The 14,899-nt window shown below is 53.7% G+C and overlaps 2 protein-coding genes and 1 pseudogene across 7 annotated transcripts in view; all 3 read right to left on the bottom strand.

Annotated features, from left to right (window-relative positions):
* Nucleotides 1–10,114, bottom strand: part of ATF6B (activating transcription factor 6 beta) — a 12,411-nt gene extending 2,297 nt beyond the window's left edge. Inside the window, exons 1-13 of one of the 3 annotated variants that reach the window (XM_055129055.1) lie at nucleotides 9,959–10,114; nucleotides 9,491–9,570; nucleotides 9,271–9,349; nucleotides 8,922–9,028; nucleotides 7,944–8,079; nucleotides 4,189–4,274; nucleotides 3,950–4,085; nucleotides 3,730–3,861; nucleotides 3,463–3,596; nucleotides 2,379–2,564; nucleotides 2,198–2,289; nucleotides 623–802; nucleotides 182–289 (exon numbers count right to left, since the gene is read on the bottom strand). In XM_055129055.1, coding sequence (XP_054985030.1) covers nucleotides 182–289; nucleotides 623–802; nucleotides 2,198–2,289; nucleotides 2,379–2,564; nucleotides 3,463–3,596; nucleotides 3,730–3,861; nucleotides 3,950–4,085; nucleotides 4,189–4,274; nucleotides 7,944–8,079; nucleotides 8,922–9,028; nucleotides 9,271–9,349; nucleotides 9,491–9,570; nucleotides 9,959–10,064 — 1,562 coding nt within the window. In that variant the 5' untranslated portion in view covers nucleotides 10,065–10,114. Of the gene's footprint in view, nucleotides 1–181; nucleotides 290–622; nucleotides 803–2,197; nucleotides 2,290–2,378; nucleotides 2,565–3,462; nucleotides 3,597–3,729; nucleotides 3,862–3,949; nucleotides 4,086–4,188; nucleotides 4,275–7,943; nucleotides 8,080–8,921; nucleotides 9,029–9,270; nucleotides 9,350–9,490; nucleotides 9,571–9,949 lie in introns of all 3 variants that reach the window. The other 2 variants (XM_055129054.1, XM_055129053.1) reach the window with 2 other exon arrangements.
* A 488-nt stretch (nucleotides 10,115–10,602) lies between these two features.
* FKBPL (FKBP prolyl isomerase like) lies at nucleotides 10,603–13,143 on the bottom strand. Of its 4 annotated transcripts, none has more exons than XM_055127566.1 (3): nucleotides 12,605–13,143; nucleotides 12,424–12,495; nucleotides 10,603–11,761 (listed from the first exon to the last, which is right to left on the bottom strand). In XM_055127566.1, the coding sequence occupies exon 3, from the start codon at nucleotides 11,662–11,664 to the stop codon at nucleotides 10,636–10,638; it is 1,029 nt and encodes a 342-aa protein (XP_054983541.1). In that variant the 5' UTR covers nucleotides 11,665–11,761; nucleotides 12,424–12,495; nucleotides 12,605–13,143; the 3' UTR covers nucleotides 10,603–10,635. The 4 variants fall into 4 exon arrangements, with proteins under 4 accessions (XP_054983541.1, XP_054983542.1, XP_054983543.1 ...); XM_055127567.1 differs by having other exon boundaries at nucleotides 10,603–11,748; XM_055127568.1 differs by lacking the exon at nucleotides 12,424–12,495 and having other exon boundaries at nucleotides 10,603–11,748.
* Nucleotides 13,144–14,484: 1,341 nt separating this feature from the next.
* On the bottom strand, nucleotides 14,485–14,657 carry LOC129402696 (U2 spliceosomal RNA; annotated as a pseudogene).
* Between the last annotated feature and the right edge of the window lie 242 nt (nucleotides 14,658–14,899).

The following is a 14,899-nucleotide window of genomic DNA, read 5'->3' as shown; positions in this document are numbered from 1 at the left end:
GGCGCCCACACTGAGGCAGGGCAGGGCCCGCTGAGACCCCCACACTGAGGCAGGGCAGGGCCCGCCGAGACCCCCACACTGAGGCAGGGCAGGGCCCGCTGAGACCCCCACACTGAGAGCAGGGCAGGGCCCGCTGAGACCCCACACTGAGGCAGGGCAGGGCCCGCTGAGGCGCCCACACCTCAGGGATTCGGTCCGGTTGAAGTGGCGACAGTCCGAGGCGAGGAAGAGCTGGTCCAGGTCTCTCAGCAGCAGCTCCTCGGCGCCTCCAGGGAAGGCTGTCAGGTTCCTGGCGGGAGACACGGGGGGCACTGAGGGAGCGGCCCGGCCCGGCCCGTGAGCAGAGGCCGTGACTGCAGGGACAACTGGGGCTCCGCTCGTCAAGAACAGGCAGGGCCAGAGTGGCGCAGTCGGAGGGAGCACCAGCTGTGCACGCAGGAGTCCTGGCTTCGGTCACCGGCCCCGCGCAGTCCCCTGAGCACTGAGCTGGGCACAGCCCCGAAACACACCGTGTGGCAGCAGGGGAGGGAAGGAAGAGGAGAACAGTGAGAGACGAAAGGAGAGGGGAGAAAGCACCCCAGCATGGCAGACGGGAGCGCCCTCTCGGCCTCTCTTCTCTCACCTGAAACTGGGCCGGCCAACGGAGCTGGGTGGGGGCTCCGTGGGGCCCTGGGGGGAGCCCTGCAGGGGTTCAACTCCACCGAGTGGCTCCTGGGCCGAGAATTCCAGCAGGTGTCGGCGGGGCCGAGGTGCCTCTCCACTCATCCGAGGAGAGATGTGAGCTGGAGGGGGCTCGCTGATGCTGCGGAGGGCAGAGCAGGCCGGGACCCCAGGTTACCAGGGGCCGGTCAAGAGCAAGGGCTCTCTTGGGGCTGGGGCCATAGCACAGCGGGGAGGGCGTTTGCCTTGCACGCGGCCGACCCGGGCTCGATTCCCAGCATCCCATATGGTCCCCTGAGCACCGCCAGGAGTGATTCCTGAGTGCGTGAGCCAGGAGTAACCCCTGAGCATCGCTGGGTGTGACCCAAAAAGAAAAAAAAAGAGAGCAAGGGTTCTGCAAAAACTCCCTGGCCCCATGTCCTCTCCTCTCCCTCATCCCCTTCCTCCCCCTCCTCCCTCTACCCCTCCCTCACTCCCCTCCATCTCTCCCTCTCTCTCCCTTCCCCGTCCCTCTCTTTCTCCTCAAATCTCTCTAAATTTCACTTAAGAAAATAATTTTTTCTCAGATACAGAATGATCTTACATGCGAAATATAAAGACACTTCACAGGGCCAGAGAGATGGTCCAGTGGGCAGGGAGACCTGCTCATGACCCTCCCAGGTTCAATCCCCGGCAGCCCATACTCCCTGAGCACCACCAGGAATAACTCCTGAGCACAGAGCCAGGAGTAACTCCTGAGCATCACTGGGTGTGGCCAGAAAAAAAACAGTGGGTAGGGCGTTTGCCTTGCACTCGGCCGACCCGGGTTCAAATCCCAGCATCCCATATGGTCCCCTGAGCACCGCCAGGGGTGATTCCTGAGTACATGAGCCAGGAGTGACTCCTGTGCATTGCTGGGTGTGACCCAAAAAGCAAAAAAAAAAAAAAAAAAAGTGGTCTTCAGCAGCAAGCTTGCCACTGGGGGACAAGGTAAAGAGGGGAACACCGGGGCATGTGAAGGGGGAAAAGTGCCTGCCGGGCAGGAGGGAAACTGGGGACATCGTGTAGAGAAGCGGGCACTGGTGAAGGGGTGGGTGCTAGAACACTATGCCTGAAACTTAACAATGGATAACTTTGTCACTGTAATTCATGGTGATTCAACATCAAAAAAGTGAAAATAAAAAATTTTTATCTAAAAGCTATTTTCCTTCACGAAACAACAACAAAACTGGATCTCTTATAGTCCTGTGGCTGAGAACACGCCTAGGTCACAGGGTCCCAAGAAAGAATCATGAGCACCTGAGAGCCTGGCATGCAGTGAGCACTCACCAGTCACTGCATCTATCAATGGCATCAGCAGCTCGGACCCCAGGACATGATGCTTATGACGGAAACCATGGGACAGAGGGGCTCGGTGGACACACTACTGGGGCTAAGGACCCCAGAGTTGTCTGAGTGTGACGGAATGACAGGGACTGTGCCTGACAAAGCTGGCGGTGGGGACACGGCGAAGGCGGGGTCTGGACAGGAGGGGCTGGGGAGGCAAAGAGGGTCTCACCTGACAGGGCCAAAGTTGAAGGCAATGAAGAGAAGGAAGACCATGATGCAGACCACCTTCCTGTTTCCGGACCCTAGCTTGAGCTCGCTGTTCTAAGGCGCAGAGGAAGAGACAGGGAGAGTGTCACCACAGACCGCTCCTCCACTCATTCCTCTGGGCTCAGCCCCCGCAGCCTCCCTACCTCTGCCAGCAACGCCTCCAGCCGCCGCCGGAGGGCAGCATTCTCCCGGCGGAGCTGCTGGTTGTCGGCCAGCACCGTCTGCAGCCGGGCCTCCAGCCCCTGCAGATACTCCTTCTTCTTCCTCCGCGACTGGCAGGCTGACTCCCGGTTCTTAATCATCCTCTGCTGTCGCTTCAGCAGCTTGGCCTGGACGCCCAGAGGGTCAGGAGGAGGAAAAGGATGGGAGAGGGGCACCAGGCCCCGCACGCTCTGGGCCACCCTGCCTGGCGCATACTGGGCCTCTGCCCTCCACTAACAGCCACTGCAGGGCCCTGGGCTCAGCCACTTCCGGCTCCTCTCTCCAGGCTGAGAAGTCTGAGGGTAGGAGGAACCTCCTGATTTCTGGAGGAACCTGTTTCCTTGGTTGGTGGTCTTCCTGCATCCTAATCACTCCTCCCAGGGCCCACAGTTTAATGGTAATGAAGGACTGACTCCCTGATTTTCCTCAAGGAAGCAGCTACCACCACAAACAACGGTGTCTGATTCCCCTGGGTTCTTACTGACCGCCAGCACCCCCATCTCTCTGTCTCAGAGAGAAACCCTAAGAATCTAAATCTACAGAGCTGACACCTAGAAGCAGGGTCTGCTCTGTGGATTACATTTATTTCCCTGCTTGATTTTTTTCCCTTTGGTTTTTGAGTCATGCCTAGTGGTGCTCAGGGTTTACTCCTGGCTCCGTGCTCAGAGAACACTCCTGGTGGAGTCGGGGAACCATATACGGGGTCAAATATCCAACTGATGTCCACCGCACGCAAGGTATCTTTTCCTTTTTCCTTTTTGGGTCACACCCGGCAATGCACAGGGGTAAATACTCCTGGCTCTGCACTCAGGAATTACTCCTGGCGGTTGCTCAGGGGACCACATGGGATGTTGGGAATCGAACCGGGTTGGCTGCATGCAAGGCAAACACCCTACCCGCTGTGCTATCACTCCAGTCCTCAAAGTGAGTATCTTGACCCCAATTCTCTCTCTCCTGCTCTGCTTCCCAACGTCCTATCTCGACAGACAGGTGCTTCCCCTCCCGCCTCCCATCTCCCACACTTACATCTACTTCAGGCGGGCAGGAGTTCCCGTGCACGGGGGCTGGGACAATGCTTTTCCTCTCGGGCCGGGAAGCCGGGGGGGCTGGTCCCTCAGGCTGGACCCGAATAGCACCTTGGAAGAGGACAACTGGGGACACTGGGGCAAGTGGGCAGGAGGAAGAAATCAGAGAGTTGGCAGTCAGATGGGGCCCACCGGGTTGGGTGGCTCAGTAGTTGGGATGGCTCCAGCGGGCCAAACCAGCCCGTCACCTTCTCTCCTTTCTCAGTACCTGGGGGCGGCTGGACGAGAGGCTGCAGAAGGACGGTGGTGCTGGGAGGCACAGCTCGGGGCGGTACTGGGACCGTGGTTATCATCACAGGTTTGGGCTGCAGGGGCGGCTTCCGGGCAGGAAGGGCTTTGCCTAATGCAGGGGGAAAGGCAGGAAAGGAGGAATGTTGAGCCCCTGGGCCCACTGGCAGGTATCTGTGGGCCTCAGGAGGCACCGTTACCTGAGGAGCCGGCAGGGGAGGGGCCCATGCTGATCTGGACGGCTCCCAGGGGGGGGCCTGAGACATCCCGCAGGAGACAGCCTTGAGGGGACGGGGACTCTGTCTTCACCTCCAGGATCTCTTCTCCTACAAAAGCCTACAGCGGGGGGGACCGGGGGGCATCCCAGAGACATGTGAGTGAGGACAGCCGAGGAGCAGCTGTTGGTGCTCAGGGAGGCCCGAGGGAGGTGGACACTTGCCTGGCCGGGGGACTCTGCGGAGAACAGCGAGGCCTCGGAGTGGACAGAGGAGCATGGAGAGCCAGGTTCCAGCTTGGTCTGGACATCTGTGAAGAGGCAGGGGAAGACAGAACTCCTGAGAGCGAGTCAGCACTGCCGAGGAGCCCAGCGGCAGGGTCCTTCCTCCCGGCCCCTGGAAATGAAGCTCCTCGGCCTGGCGCCCGCTGGGGCCTGCCGGCCCGCTGCCCCTTCACCCAGGGCTTCTTCCTCCTTCGGGAGCTCTGACCGTTTCTGGTACCACTTTCGCGACTAGCCTTGCCATCTCTGCTTCTCCTCTCGCTCCCTCCCGGTCCGCGCCCACTCACACAGTGGTGGCTGTGCCACGGGAGTCAGCAGCGTTCATCTGGGCCGAGACCCCCAAGTGCTGGGTTTCCACTTTGGATGGGCCCATGCGGTCCCACGGCTCCTTGCTCTCACTGCCAGATCTGCACCTCGACCCCCACTGCTCTCCTGCATCCTCATGCTGCCCCCTGGGCACTGCCGTTCTCAATACCCACAATCGTCTGGCCTGACATATGCACGTTCCCTTCCTATGGTATCAGTACTGAATTGCAAAGACTGGATCTTCTAGAGCCTTCCACAAGACTGGTCTCTAACAGCTCGGTCCACAGGTGTGAAACAAACACCATGCTGAGCTTCGGCCCAAGTAGTCCAGGCTGCTCTGGCCTACACCTCTCAGTTTGTTGTTGTTGTTGCTGATGTTTAGGGGGCACACTCAGCGATGCTCAGGGGTTACTTTTGGTTCAGTACTGAGAAATCACTCCTGGCAGTGCTAAGGGGACCACATGGGGTGCCAGAGATCGAACCCAGATTGGCCATTCCTACTCACTGCACCATCTCTCAGCCTCACCTCTCGTTTCAGCCTGTAATTTGTGATCACCAACAATGCAATTTTTCTGTTTGCTTTGGGGACACACCTGGCAATGCTCAGGGGTTACTCCTGGCTCTGCATTCAGAAATCACCTCTGGTACTGCTCAGGAGACCATATCTGATGCCAAGGATTGAACCCTGGAAGGCAAATGCCTTACCTGCTGTACTATCTCTAGAGCCCAACTCTCATTTGGGGATATAATTATATGATCACCAAAACAGCTTTTTAAACTTTCAAAATCATCATTTATTTCGGAATTGGTCATAGTCATATGGTACAAAATCTCAAAGGAAAGAACAGGAATCCAGTAAAAAGTGCATCACCTGCCTTTCCGTGTCCACCAGTCACTCAAATCACTGCACGGGAAGTGGTCACTATTTGAACTTCGTATCATGCATTACAATTTTTATGAGAACCGCCAAAAGAAAGAATTATGTCTTATGTTTCAAGGCCTTCAATGTCATGGGCAAAGGCCTTATGAAATACCTAAATAAAGGAACAATGCTATCTTCTGCAAAGTTATTAACAATCTTCATGGTGCCAGAGGCTTTTCGATTCTTATTTTGTTTGTCCTCTTGTAACTTTTAATAACGTGCTAGATGTGATCTGCTTGTGCCTCCAAATCTCCTCTCCACCCTTCCCTGTCCTCTCTGAGGCCCAGGAGGAAAACATATTGCTTCATCAAGCACCCTGGTCCCTAAGCTTCTGGTTATAGTTCAACTACGGAGAGGTGGTGCCAAGACACCCTGAAGGTGCCTAGAAATCAATAGTCCGATGCTGATTTTGCTATCCTCCCTCCAGACGGAGATCCTATTCTGACTGTCTATATCTAGTAAATGGTTTCTTAATGGTCCGGAGAGATAGTACAGCGGATAAGGCGCTTGCCTTGCACAGTCGACCTGAGTTTGATCCCAGGCATCATATATGGTCCCCCAAGCAACACCAGGAGTGATGCGTGAGCACAAAACCAGGACAAGCCCTAAGCACAGTCAGGTAAGGCCCACAAATGCCCACAACGGCGGCATCAATCACTGGATGGCTGCCCTAGGCAGACCAAGCCTTTTCTTTGATTCCTGCCCCTCCCCAGTGCCCAGTGGGTTACCACAGTTCAATCATTCTACTTCATTCTTTCTGCTTTCTCCTTAACATCCAAATGCCTTAGCTGTATAAATGTCATCCTTGGTCCCCTCCTTCTACTTCTAGTCCTGTCTCCCTGAAACCCATGGCCTCCTCTGCCACCAGAGCAGTCGTACTAATCCTGTTACGCTTCTGCTCAATTCTTCCAAAGTTCAATTATCCTATCACTGGGTTATCCAACTTGATTATCTTATAAAAGTTAAGAGTCCCTTGGCAAGGGCCCGCCTATCTCTGTCTCCCTGTGTCTCCCAACCCTGTCCTCATATCCACACTGAATACATGCAGGTTCCTTGCACATGCCAGTCCTCATATTCTTCTGTGCTTATTTCTAAAACTCAGCTTTAGAACTTTAGGACTGGAGTGCATGATCCGCCTGAGGGAGCCCCACTTCAGTTCCTGCTACTGCACAGAACCCCAAGCACTGCTTGGAGCAAGCCCCAATGACCACTCCAAAAGAAGCCCCCGAGGGCTGGAGTGATAGTACAGCAGGTAGGGCGTTTGCCCTACACGCGGCAACCTGGGTTCGATCCCTGGCATCCCATATGGTCCCCTAAGCCCAGCCAGGAGTAATTCTTGAGTGCAGAGCCAGGAGTAACTTCTGAGCATCGCTGGGTGTGACCCAAAAAGCAAAAAAAAAAAAAAAAAGTAAAGCAAGCCCCCCCGCCCAGTATCACCAGCATATCCAAACAACAGCAAAACTAACTCAAGAAGGAATGGAGAGATAGTACAGCAGGGAGAACATTTGCCTTGCACATGGCTGACCTGGGTTTGACCCCTGACATCCCATATGGTCCCCTAAGTTTGTCAGATGTGATTTCTGAGTGTAGAGCCAGGAAGAACCCCTTAGTACCACTGGATATAGCCCCAAAACTAATTTTTTTTAAACTTTAGGGGTTGGAGTGATAGTACAGTGGGTAAGAAGCTTGCCTTGCATGTGGTCAACCCCTAGTTCAATCCCTGGCACCCCAAAGAGTCCCCCAAGCCCCACCAGGAGTGATCTGAGTGCACAGCCAGGAGTAAGCCCTGTGCACCCCCAGGTATGACCCAAAATGAGACCCCAAAAAAAAAAAAGTTTTAAAATGAAACATTGAAGAAATGAAAGTAATAAAAATACTTACTAAACTATCAGTACATTTCTTTGAATGCAAAGCAACAAGAAATTACATAATGGATACTAGCAATAAAAATCCTGACTCAGGCTGGAGAGCTAGTGTTGCAAGTAGGACACTTGCCTTTTACATCACTGACCCGGGTTTGATCCCTGGGATCACATATAGTTCCCCATGCACCGCCAGGAGTAAATGCCTCAGTAAGCCCTGACGGTCGCTGGTGTGACCCCCAAAACAAACAAAACGGGGGCTGGAGTGATAGCACAGCGGGTAGGGCTTTTGCCTTGCACGTGGCCGACCCGGGTTCGAATCCCAGCATCCCATATGGTCCCATATGAGCACCGCCAGGAGTCATTCCTGAGTGCAGAGCCAGGAGTAACCCCTGTGCATCGCCAGGTGTGACCCAAAAAGAAAAAAAAAAAAAGAAAAAAAAAAAAAAAACCAAAACGCCCCATCTCTTCAGAGCTGCTGTGGTTTCCTTCCTGGATTTTCTCCTGGTTATCAGTCATCTCCCTTCGGCATCTTTCTCTTCCAGTCTGGCTACCTGTGCCCCTGCCCTCCTGTGATAAGCCTGGAGGTGGTAATAAGCCATTATTACCTGGTGGATCATCGCAGGTGGGGCCCACATTGATCTGGACGGTTTCAAATGGGGATCCTGGATCATCTCCCAGGAGGCAGAGTGGGGGTGTCAAGGATTCTGTCTTCACAACCAGCATCTCCCCCACACCAGAGGCCTGGGTAAGAGTGGGAGTGAAGAGAGGTTGGAATAGAAAAGACCTGGTCTTATCCCTGCCTGGCACTACCTGGTCCTCCAAGCACTGCTGGTGTATCTGTGGTGACCCTTGCCCACCACTGGATCTGAGCATCAAGCCTCCAGGCCTGCACAAGCAAGCCAGAAATTATAGGGAGCTGCCCTGGAGCCCTCTGAGCACGACCTAGGAACTCCCCCCACCCCCCACCAACCCCACCAAAAAAAAAAAAGAAGAAGAAGAATTAGGGGCTGGAGTGATACAACAGCGAAGAAGGCATTTGCCTTATACACTGTTGACCCGGGTTCGATTCCCCTGCATCCCATATAGTCCCCTAGCACTGCCAGAAGTAATTCATGAGTGTAGAGCCAGGAGGAACCTCTGAGCATCCAAAAAGCAAAAAAGCAAAAACAAATAAATAAATATTTTTTTTTAAAAAAAGAAAAGAAGAAAAGCAGACTGGGGGAGCAGGAGAGACAATCTATGGTTAAGGCACTTCCCATGCACACCGGGGTTTAGCTCCCAGCATCCATATGGTCCCCTGAGTTCACCGGGAGTGATCCCTGAACACAAAACCAGGAATAAGTCCTGAGTACCGCCAGGTGTGGCCCCAAAAGAAAATACAAATAAACGAAAAGACTCCATCTTCACTTTTAGAGAGCCAGAAGAGAGTTGATGCAAATAAGGAATTAAAGGGAAAAGGCAGGAAAGAAGCCCCAACACATGAGTCACAGTACACATGTCATTTCCTCAACACGTGGGAGAAGGGAATGGAGCCAAGCCTCTGCCACAGGGAGGACGTGGAGGGAGACGGTGGAAGCTCTCACCTGGCTGGAGGGCTCTGTAGAAAGCTGGGATGATTCGGAGCTGAGTGAGGAGGAGGAGCAGGGGGACGATGGCTCAGACTTCACCTGCAGATCTGGCGGGAAAGTGGCTACAAAATAACCAGGAAGCCGGGCATGAGCAGAGTCCATGAAGGCTCCAAGGACATGGGGCTCTCCCATCTCCCACCACCACCGCCGCCATGGCAAGGGGGAGGAAAATACGAAGAGGTTAAAGGGAGGAGTCCAGGCATTCATGGAGGTGAGGTGTGAGGATGCCAGAATCTGTGTCATTTCTGGGAAACACTGGGAAGATGGGGTTATCTGGAAGGATGGAGGAATTGGAGCATCTTACCTTGGAAGATGGGTAGGGAGTCCCATGGGGGCTCAGGGGGGCTGACGTCCATCCCTAGGTCCAGAGAACTGCTGCCAAACTGAGTAAGGGATGATATGGGTCAGCAAACATGAGAAGGCATAGGGGGCTGCAGGGCAGATCTGGTCTGGGGGTGAGCCCCGGAGTTGGGGTCACTCCCACCCATCAAAAGTAAGCGGAGGGTGGTGGGGGCGGGCACTACCGGGACATCCTGCTCCGGGCAACGGAAGAGCTGCGTTGGCTCCTCGGCCACTTCATCCAGGCCTGTGTACAAGGTGCAATCTGCAAGAGATGCGAGGAATCAGGGGGCGCTGGTCCGGTGGTCCAGCCTCCAGACCCACACACAACCCTCGCCCCACACCTCATTGGCTCGGCTCGGCCAGACCCACCGCCCGCCCACTTGAAAAGTGATACCTAAAGCCGGAGAACTTCAGCCCCTGGCCCGACCCGGGCACTGCCCGAGGTGTGTGCGCTGGGCGCAGGGCAGGGGTCCTCGCCGACTCCGGCATCTGCCCCAATGCACCAGAGCCCCCTGCTCCGCCCTAGCCCAGGCCGGTGAATTCCGTATTTGCCCAGCTCGCCACTCGGGGCCTCCGCTTCCTTCCGGCAAGCCTCGGGGACACAAGCATGCCACCGCCCGCCCGGTCCCCCCCGGCCTCACTCTGCACACCCCAGTCCTCCGGGCTCAGCAGGTTATCCGTGAAAAAACGCGTCGGGTCCGCAATCTCGCTGAGGAGCATCAGCTCCGCCATCTTTGCCCCCCGCCCCCCGACCATGAGACGGTGCCCAAGGCCCGCCTCTCCCCGTCAACTTCTCAGTTGACTCCTGGAAAAAAAAGAAATGGGGGGGAGGGAGGGCGTCGCGGAACTCCACGGACCAGTCAGAGGCCGGGGAGCAGAACGCAGAACTCAATCGGAGACGCGCTGCCGAGGCCCGGCCAATGGGAGCGGGGCAGGAGCGCGCACCGCCCCCTGGGGGGGCGGGTGTAAGCGCTGCGCGTGCGCAAAGCAGGCCTCTGCGCTCGCCTGGGAAGTGTAGTTCCCGTGATTTTTAAGCGCTTTCCCACCCACCCCAACCTGCGCTAGATTTTGAAGTTTGGGCTACATCTAGATGAACTGTCGAGCTAGATATGCCCTTCAGAACGTTTCGCGCGTGCCCACGGAGCTTTTCCATGGTGAAAAAAGGGAAAGAGGCACACAGAGGCCACTGCTCTCCCCTCTCCCCCTCACCAGGAAGGCACAAACAAGGAATGAAATGAAAGCTTTTGCCTGAAACCCTCGGGACTCCCCAAAAAGTTCACAGCAGAGACAAGTCACAGATTCGCGCCTCTTTAGAGGTTTCATTTTTTTAATCAAACATCTTGCGCAGACCCTGAGCCAGTTCTGCATCCTGGTTCTTGCTCTTAATGATAACCCTTTTCAGCTCCTCCTGGGCTGCCCGGTTTTGGGGGTCCAACATCAGCACCTTCTTGAGGTCAGCGGTTGCTTTGTCCAGGTTGCCAAGGGCAGCCTGGGCAACCCCCCTTCTGTACAAGGCCTTTAAGTGGCCAGGCTCCCGCTCCAGGGCCCGGTCGCAGCTCTGGACTGCCAAATCGGGCAACCCTAGCAGCAACTGGCAGGCAGCCAGGTTGGCATGAAGGATGGTTCGTTCGGAAGGGCCAGGTGGGGGTAAAGTCAGCAGCAGCCTCAGAGCTCGCCCATAGCAGCGGGCTGCCCCTTCAGGGTTCCCAGCTCGAAACAATTCTGTGCCCCTGGCACGCTCGCTCTCGGCCAGTGTCTCCTTTTCGCTGGCCTCCATCTCCCAGGAGTCCCGTCCCTGAGTGAAGGAGGCCAGTGTGAGTCTGACCGGAGGACCAGAGTTTCCAGTGATCCGCAGCTCCGCCTCCTCGCCTTGACACATGGACTCTAGGCATTTCTCAGTGAGCTCCCCCCACACTCCTTCCCTCCATGGCCCTATCCCCACGGTTAGCTCTGACCAGCCCTCTGGCATTCCTGACCCCGGTGGAAACCCCACAGCCAGTACCCGGCAGTGGGAGCCCAGCTTGGGTTTGTCCAAGCCTTGGCCAGGGGTTAGGATCCTCTTAACAAAGCTCCCATCCGGGCAGTGCCACACAGCAGAAGTTAGAAGGGGCTCTGCTACGTCACTGGCGGGTCCATGGGACTGATCAGAGTCTCCCGCGGTCAGTTTCTCAGTCCCTTGCAGAGTCTCTACAGTTTGGTTGGCTGGATCTGGACTCGTTCTTGGCTCAAGGATTTCAGTAGGTGGTTCCGAGGGCTGCTGCCTAATCTGAGGCGAATCCAGAACGTTCTTTTCCCGTTGTTGTGGCGGTGGAGAGCTGTTTCTCTCTCCCGTTGGAATGACTGGAGGTGTCTCCATTGGGCAGGCTGGTCCCAGCTATTTACTACCGTAAGTAGTAAACAGTTTTGGTCGAAAAGGGATGGCCCAGGTTCAGGTCAGCACCTGGAAAAAAATGCTAATAACAGGGGTGCATATTTAGACTCCTTTCTTTTCTTCTGGGACCCGGTCCTCAAAGTCTCCTTTTTTTCCTTCCCAAATCCCCCTGTCCGGCAGGAGCCTCGGTTCGCCCCAGCACAAATCCAGAACTACAGATTCCAAAATCCCCTGCGGTTTGGGTAGCCGCCTCGACTACGGACGCTTGGTCGGGTCATAAGTACCTAGGCGGCCGCAGTACTTAGTTTGGGGAACCGGAGGCGGGCCGTTCTAATCACCATTGCTTCCGAAAACTACATGCTTACTGAGTACTGCCCCCGAGGCTTTCCCCGGGCGGACAGAACAACGTGGGATCCAGGGACAGCCGGGGTAGGATAACAATGTCATCCAACCCTGCCGGCTAACCGCGAGCCACCTTAGGCTAGTGGACTTCCTGGCAGCCAATCAACAAGAGGAAGATGTAGGTTAAGCCCGCCCCTGCGGTCGACGTCACTTCCCCCGCACGACCGCGGCGCTCCAGGCCTTAGCAACCGAACTAGACCTTATCGAGCTGATCGTGGCGCAATCGGGCTGACCAGGTTACTGGAAACCAGAGTCTGGAAGGAACTGGAAGGGGAGGATGGGGCAAAAGAGGATGGAGCGGAGGAATGATTTCTCCCAGGGGTGAATGACAGACACTTTTACCTGGTGGCCTCAGTCCACCTGTGCTGGCTCGTGTTCGAGGTTCCAGGCCAGTTTGCCCTTCTAATCTGAAACCTGGAGGTTGGCCAAGATCAATATTTAGGCTTCTCCGCCCCCCGCCTCCCATCCCCCCAACCTCCCCGCACCAAATCGGCTCTGTTTCCTTGGAAGAGCGTCTTCTTACCTTTCCCTTCTTATTCTCCATCGCCGTTCATGCTCTTCTTCATCTTAATAGCTTTTCTTAAAAGCTTAAGATTTGGGGAGGAACTTTAAAAAAAAAAAAAAAAAGATTCCGGGGAAATCTTCGTGGTCTTTCGATTCACGGTGTGTATCTGTGTCACCAGGGAAACTTGTTAAATTGCAGGTTCCGATTTCGGAAGTCTGGGAAGGGGCTTGCAGTTTAGCATTTTTAACAAGCTTTTGCTTGCTGGTTGGTGGATCACACTTTGAATTAACCCTCTTCCGGTTGTCTTCTCCCTAGGCAGTGCTCCCCTTCAGTCTCTTCCCTGTTTTGCATATAGAACTGGTAGAACCTGCCCCACTAGGTCTTTCAGTGTTCTTCCATAGGGGCAGTATATAATTATGTGTGAAGATGCAGGTTCCTTTTGTGACTCATCCCTGCTTGTCCTGTACCCTGTACCTGCTGGATGATTACAGCTCTTCAAAGAAGGAGAATGCCACTTAGCCCTTCACTTGGAGTCTCTGTAAATTTGCTTTCCAAAAGCCCGCCCTTGTGTCCCAGGCTGCAAGGAACAAGCTAGGAACAACCAAAACAGGGAGGAGTTTCATGTCTCAGAGGTGTCAAAATAATACTTTCCTTAACTGAAAACAAGATCCACACTTCAACAATCGTTGTAAAAATGTGCTCGGCAAGGTGGCAGGTTGGGAGTTCTGGGATGGTGGCCGGGGGAGGGGAGACACGGGACTGGGAACCCCGGTGAAGGGACAAAAACACTGGTCCTAGGATTAGTGCTGGAACATAGTTTGTCTGAAAACTGCGGATAACTTTCTAAATCATACTTTATACATTTTTAAAAAAATAACTTTCCGGGGCTGGAGCGATAGCACAGCGGGTAGGGCGTTTGCCTTGCACGCAACCGACCCGGATTCTAATCCGAGTATCCCATATGGTCCCCTGAGCACCGCCAGGGGTAATTCCTGAGTGAAGAGCCAGGAGTAACCCCTGTGCATCGCCGGGTGCGACCCAAAAAACCAAAAAAATTTTTTTAAAAAATAATAACTTTCATTGTTTTATAATGAGTCACAGGCCTTTTTCAAGTTTTTTTTTTTTAATGGGTTCTCCCCCATGAGGCCTTAACGGAATTAAGAACAACTTTTGGGCCCACTACCAGCCCCCTTCCCCCCATAACTAAATACTGAGATTCCTAGAATCTCTGGGCTTTTATTGGAAATTAATCCACCTCTACTACATTCTTCTCTTGCTATATTAGGGACTTCTAAGAAAGGCAGGAATTCTAGAATAAGTGACAAAAGGTTGAATTATACCCTAATCCCTGGATAAACGTTGCTAGCCTCTATTATTTGTTGTCTGTAACTGAGAGGGCTGCTCTAAATGAATCTCCAGATATCAACTCTCTTTAGAGGAAGCTATACTCTGCTACAAATGCGTTGCTTTGTTATGTTCCCTTCGTGTTTTGTGTCTGTAGACTTCTGTTCCAGCAAACACAACACAACAGACATTTGTCTTTTTTGTGTTTTATCTCCTTGTTTGGCAAATAATTTATTGAGTATCTGCTATGTTCCAGGCAGCATACTGGAGTTGAGGACAGATAGATGAATGAGACAGATACAGTCCCTGAGCTCATGGAACTTGTAATCATCTGGCAAGGGAGAATCCGTTGTTACAGAAAGTAACAAGTGTGCCATGCCAAGAGAGTGAAAGATGAGGAAATAATCTTTGAGGTTGAAATACTTCTGAGGCTCTTAGAGCTGAATTTTGGAGGGGGCTGAGCTATAGTACAATGGGTAGGATACTTGCCTTGAATGCAGCTGACCCAGGTTTGGTCCCCAGCATCCAATATGGTCCCCCAAGCACAACCAGGAGTGAGTTTCAACTTCAGAGCCAGGAGTAATCCCTGAGCATCGCCAGGTGTGGCCTGAAACTACATCCCCCGCCCCCAAAAAAGAATTTTTGAGAAGACAATAAACTTTGTACTGAGAAATAATGAATGAAATTCATACTACACTTGATCTTAGCCAAAAGGCCGAGAAGCAATGAATGAAATTCATGTTCTTATTTTATTTTTAGATTCTGGGCTATATCCCAGAGTACTCAGGGCTTACTCCTGCCTCTCTGCTCAGGTGTCACTCCTGACCGAGCTCATGGGATCATATGTGACACCTGGGATCAAACCTTGGTCTTTAGTGTGCTTTCCTGTCTCTCCAACCCACACTGAATTAAATTTAAAGTATAACTTAGGGGGGCTGGAGCGATAGCATAGTGGGTAGGGTATTTGCC

The sequence above is a fragment of the Sorex araneus genome, chromosome 2, assembly GCF_027595985.1.
Source record: "Sorex araneus isolate mSorAra2 chromosome 2, mSorAra2.pri, whole genome shotgun sequence".
Taxonomy (NCBI): Eukaryota; Metazoa; Chordata; class Mammalia; order Eulipotyphla; family Soricidae; genus Sorex; species Sorex araneus.
Note: the sequence above shows the minus strand (reverse complement) of the source record. Positions and strands in the feature narration are given on the sequence as shown.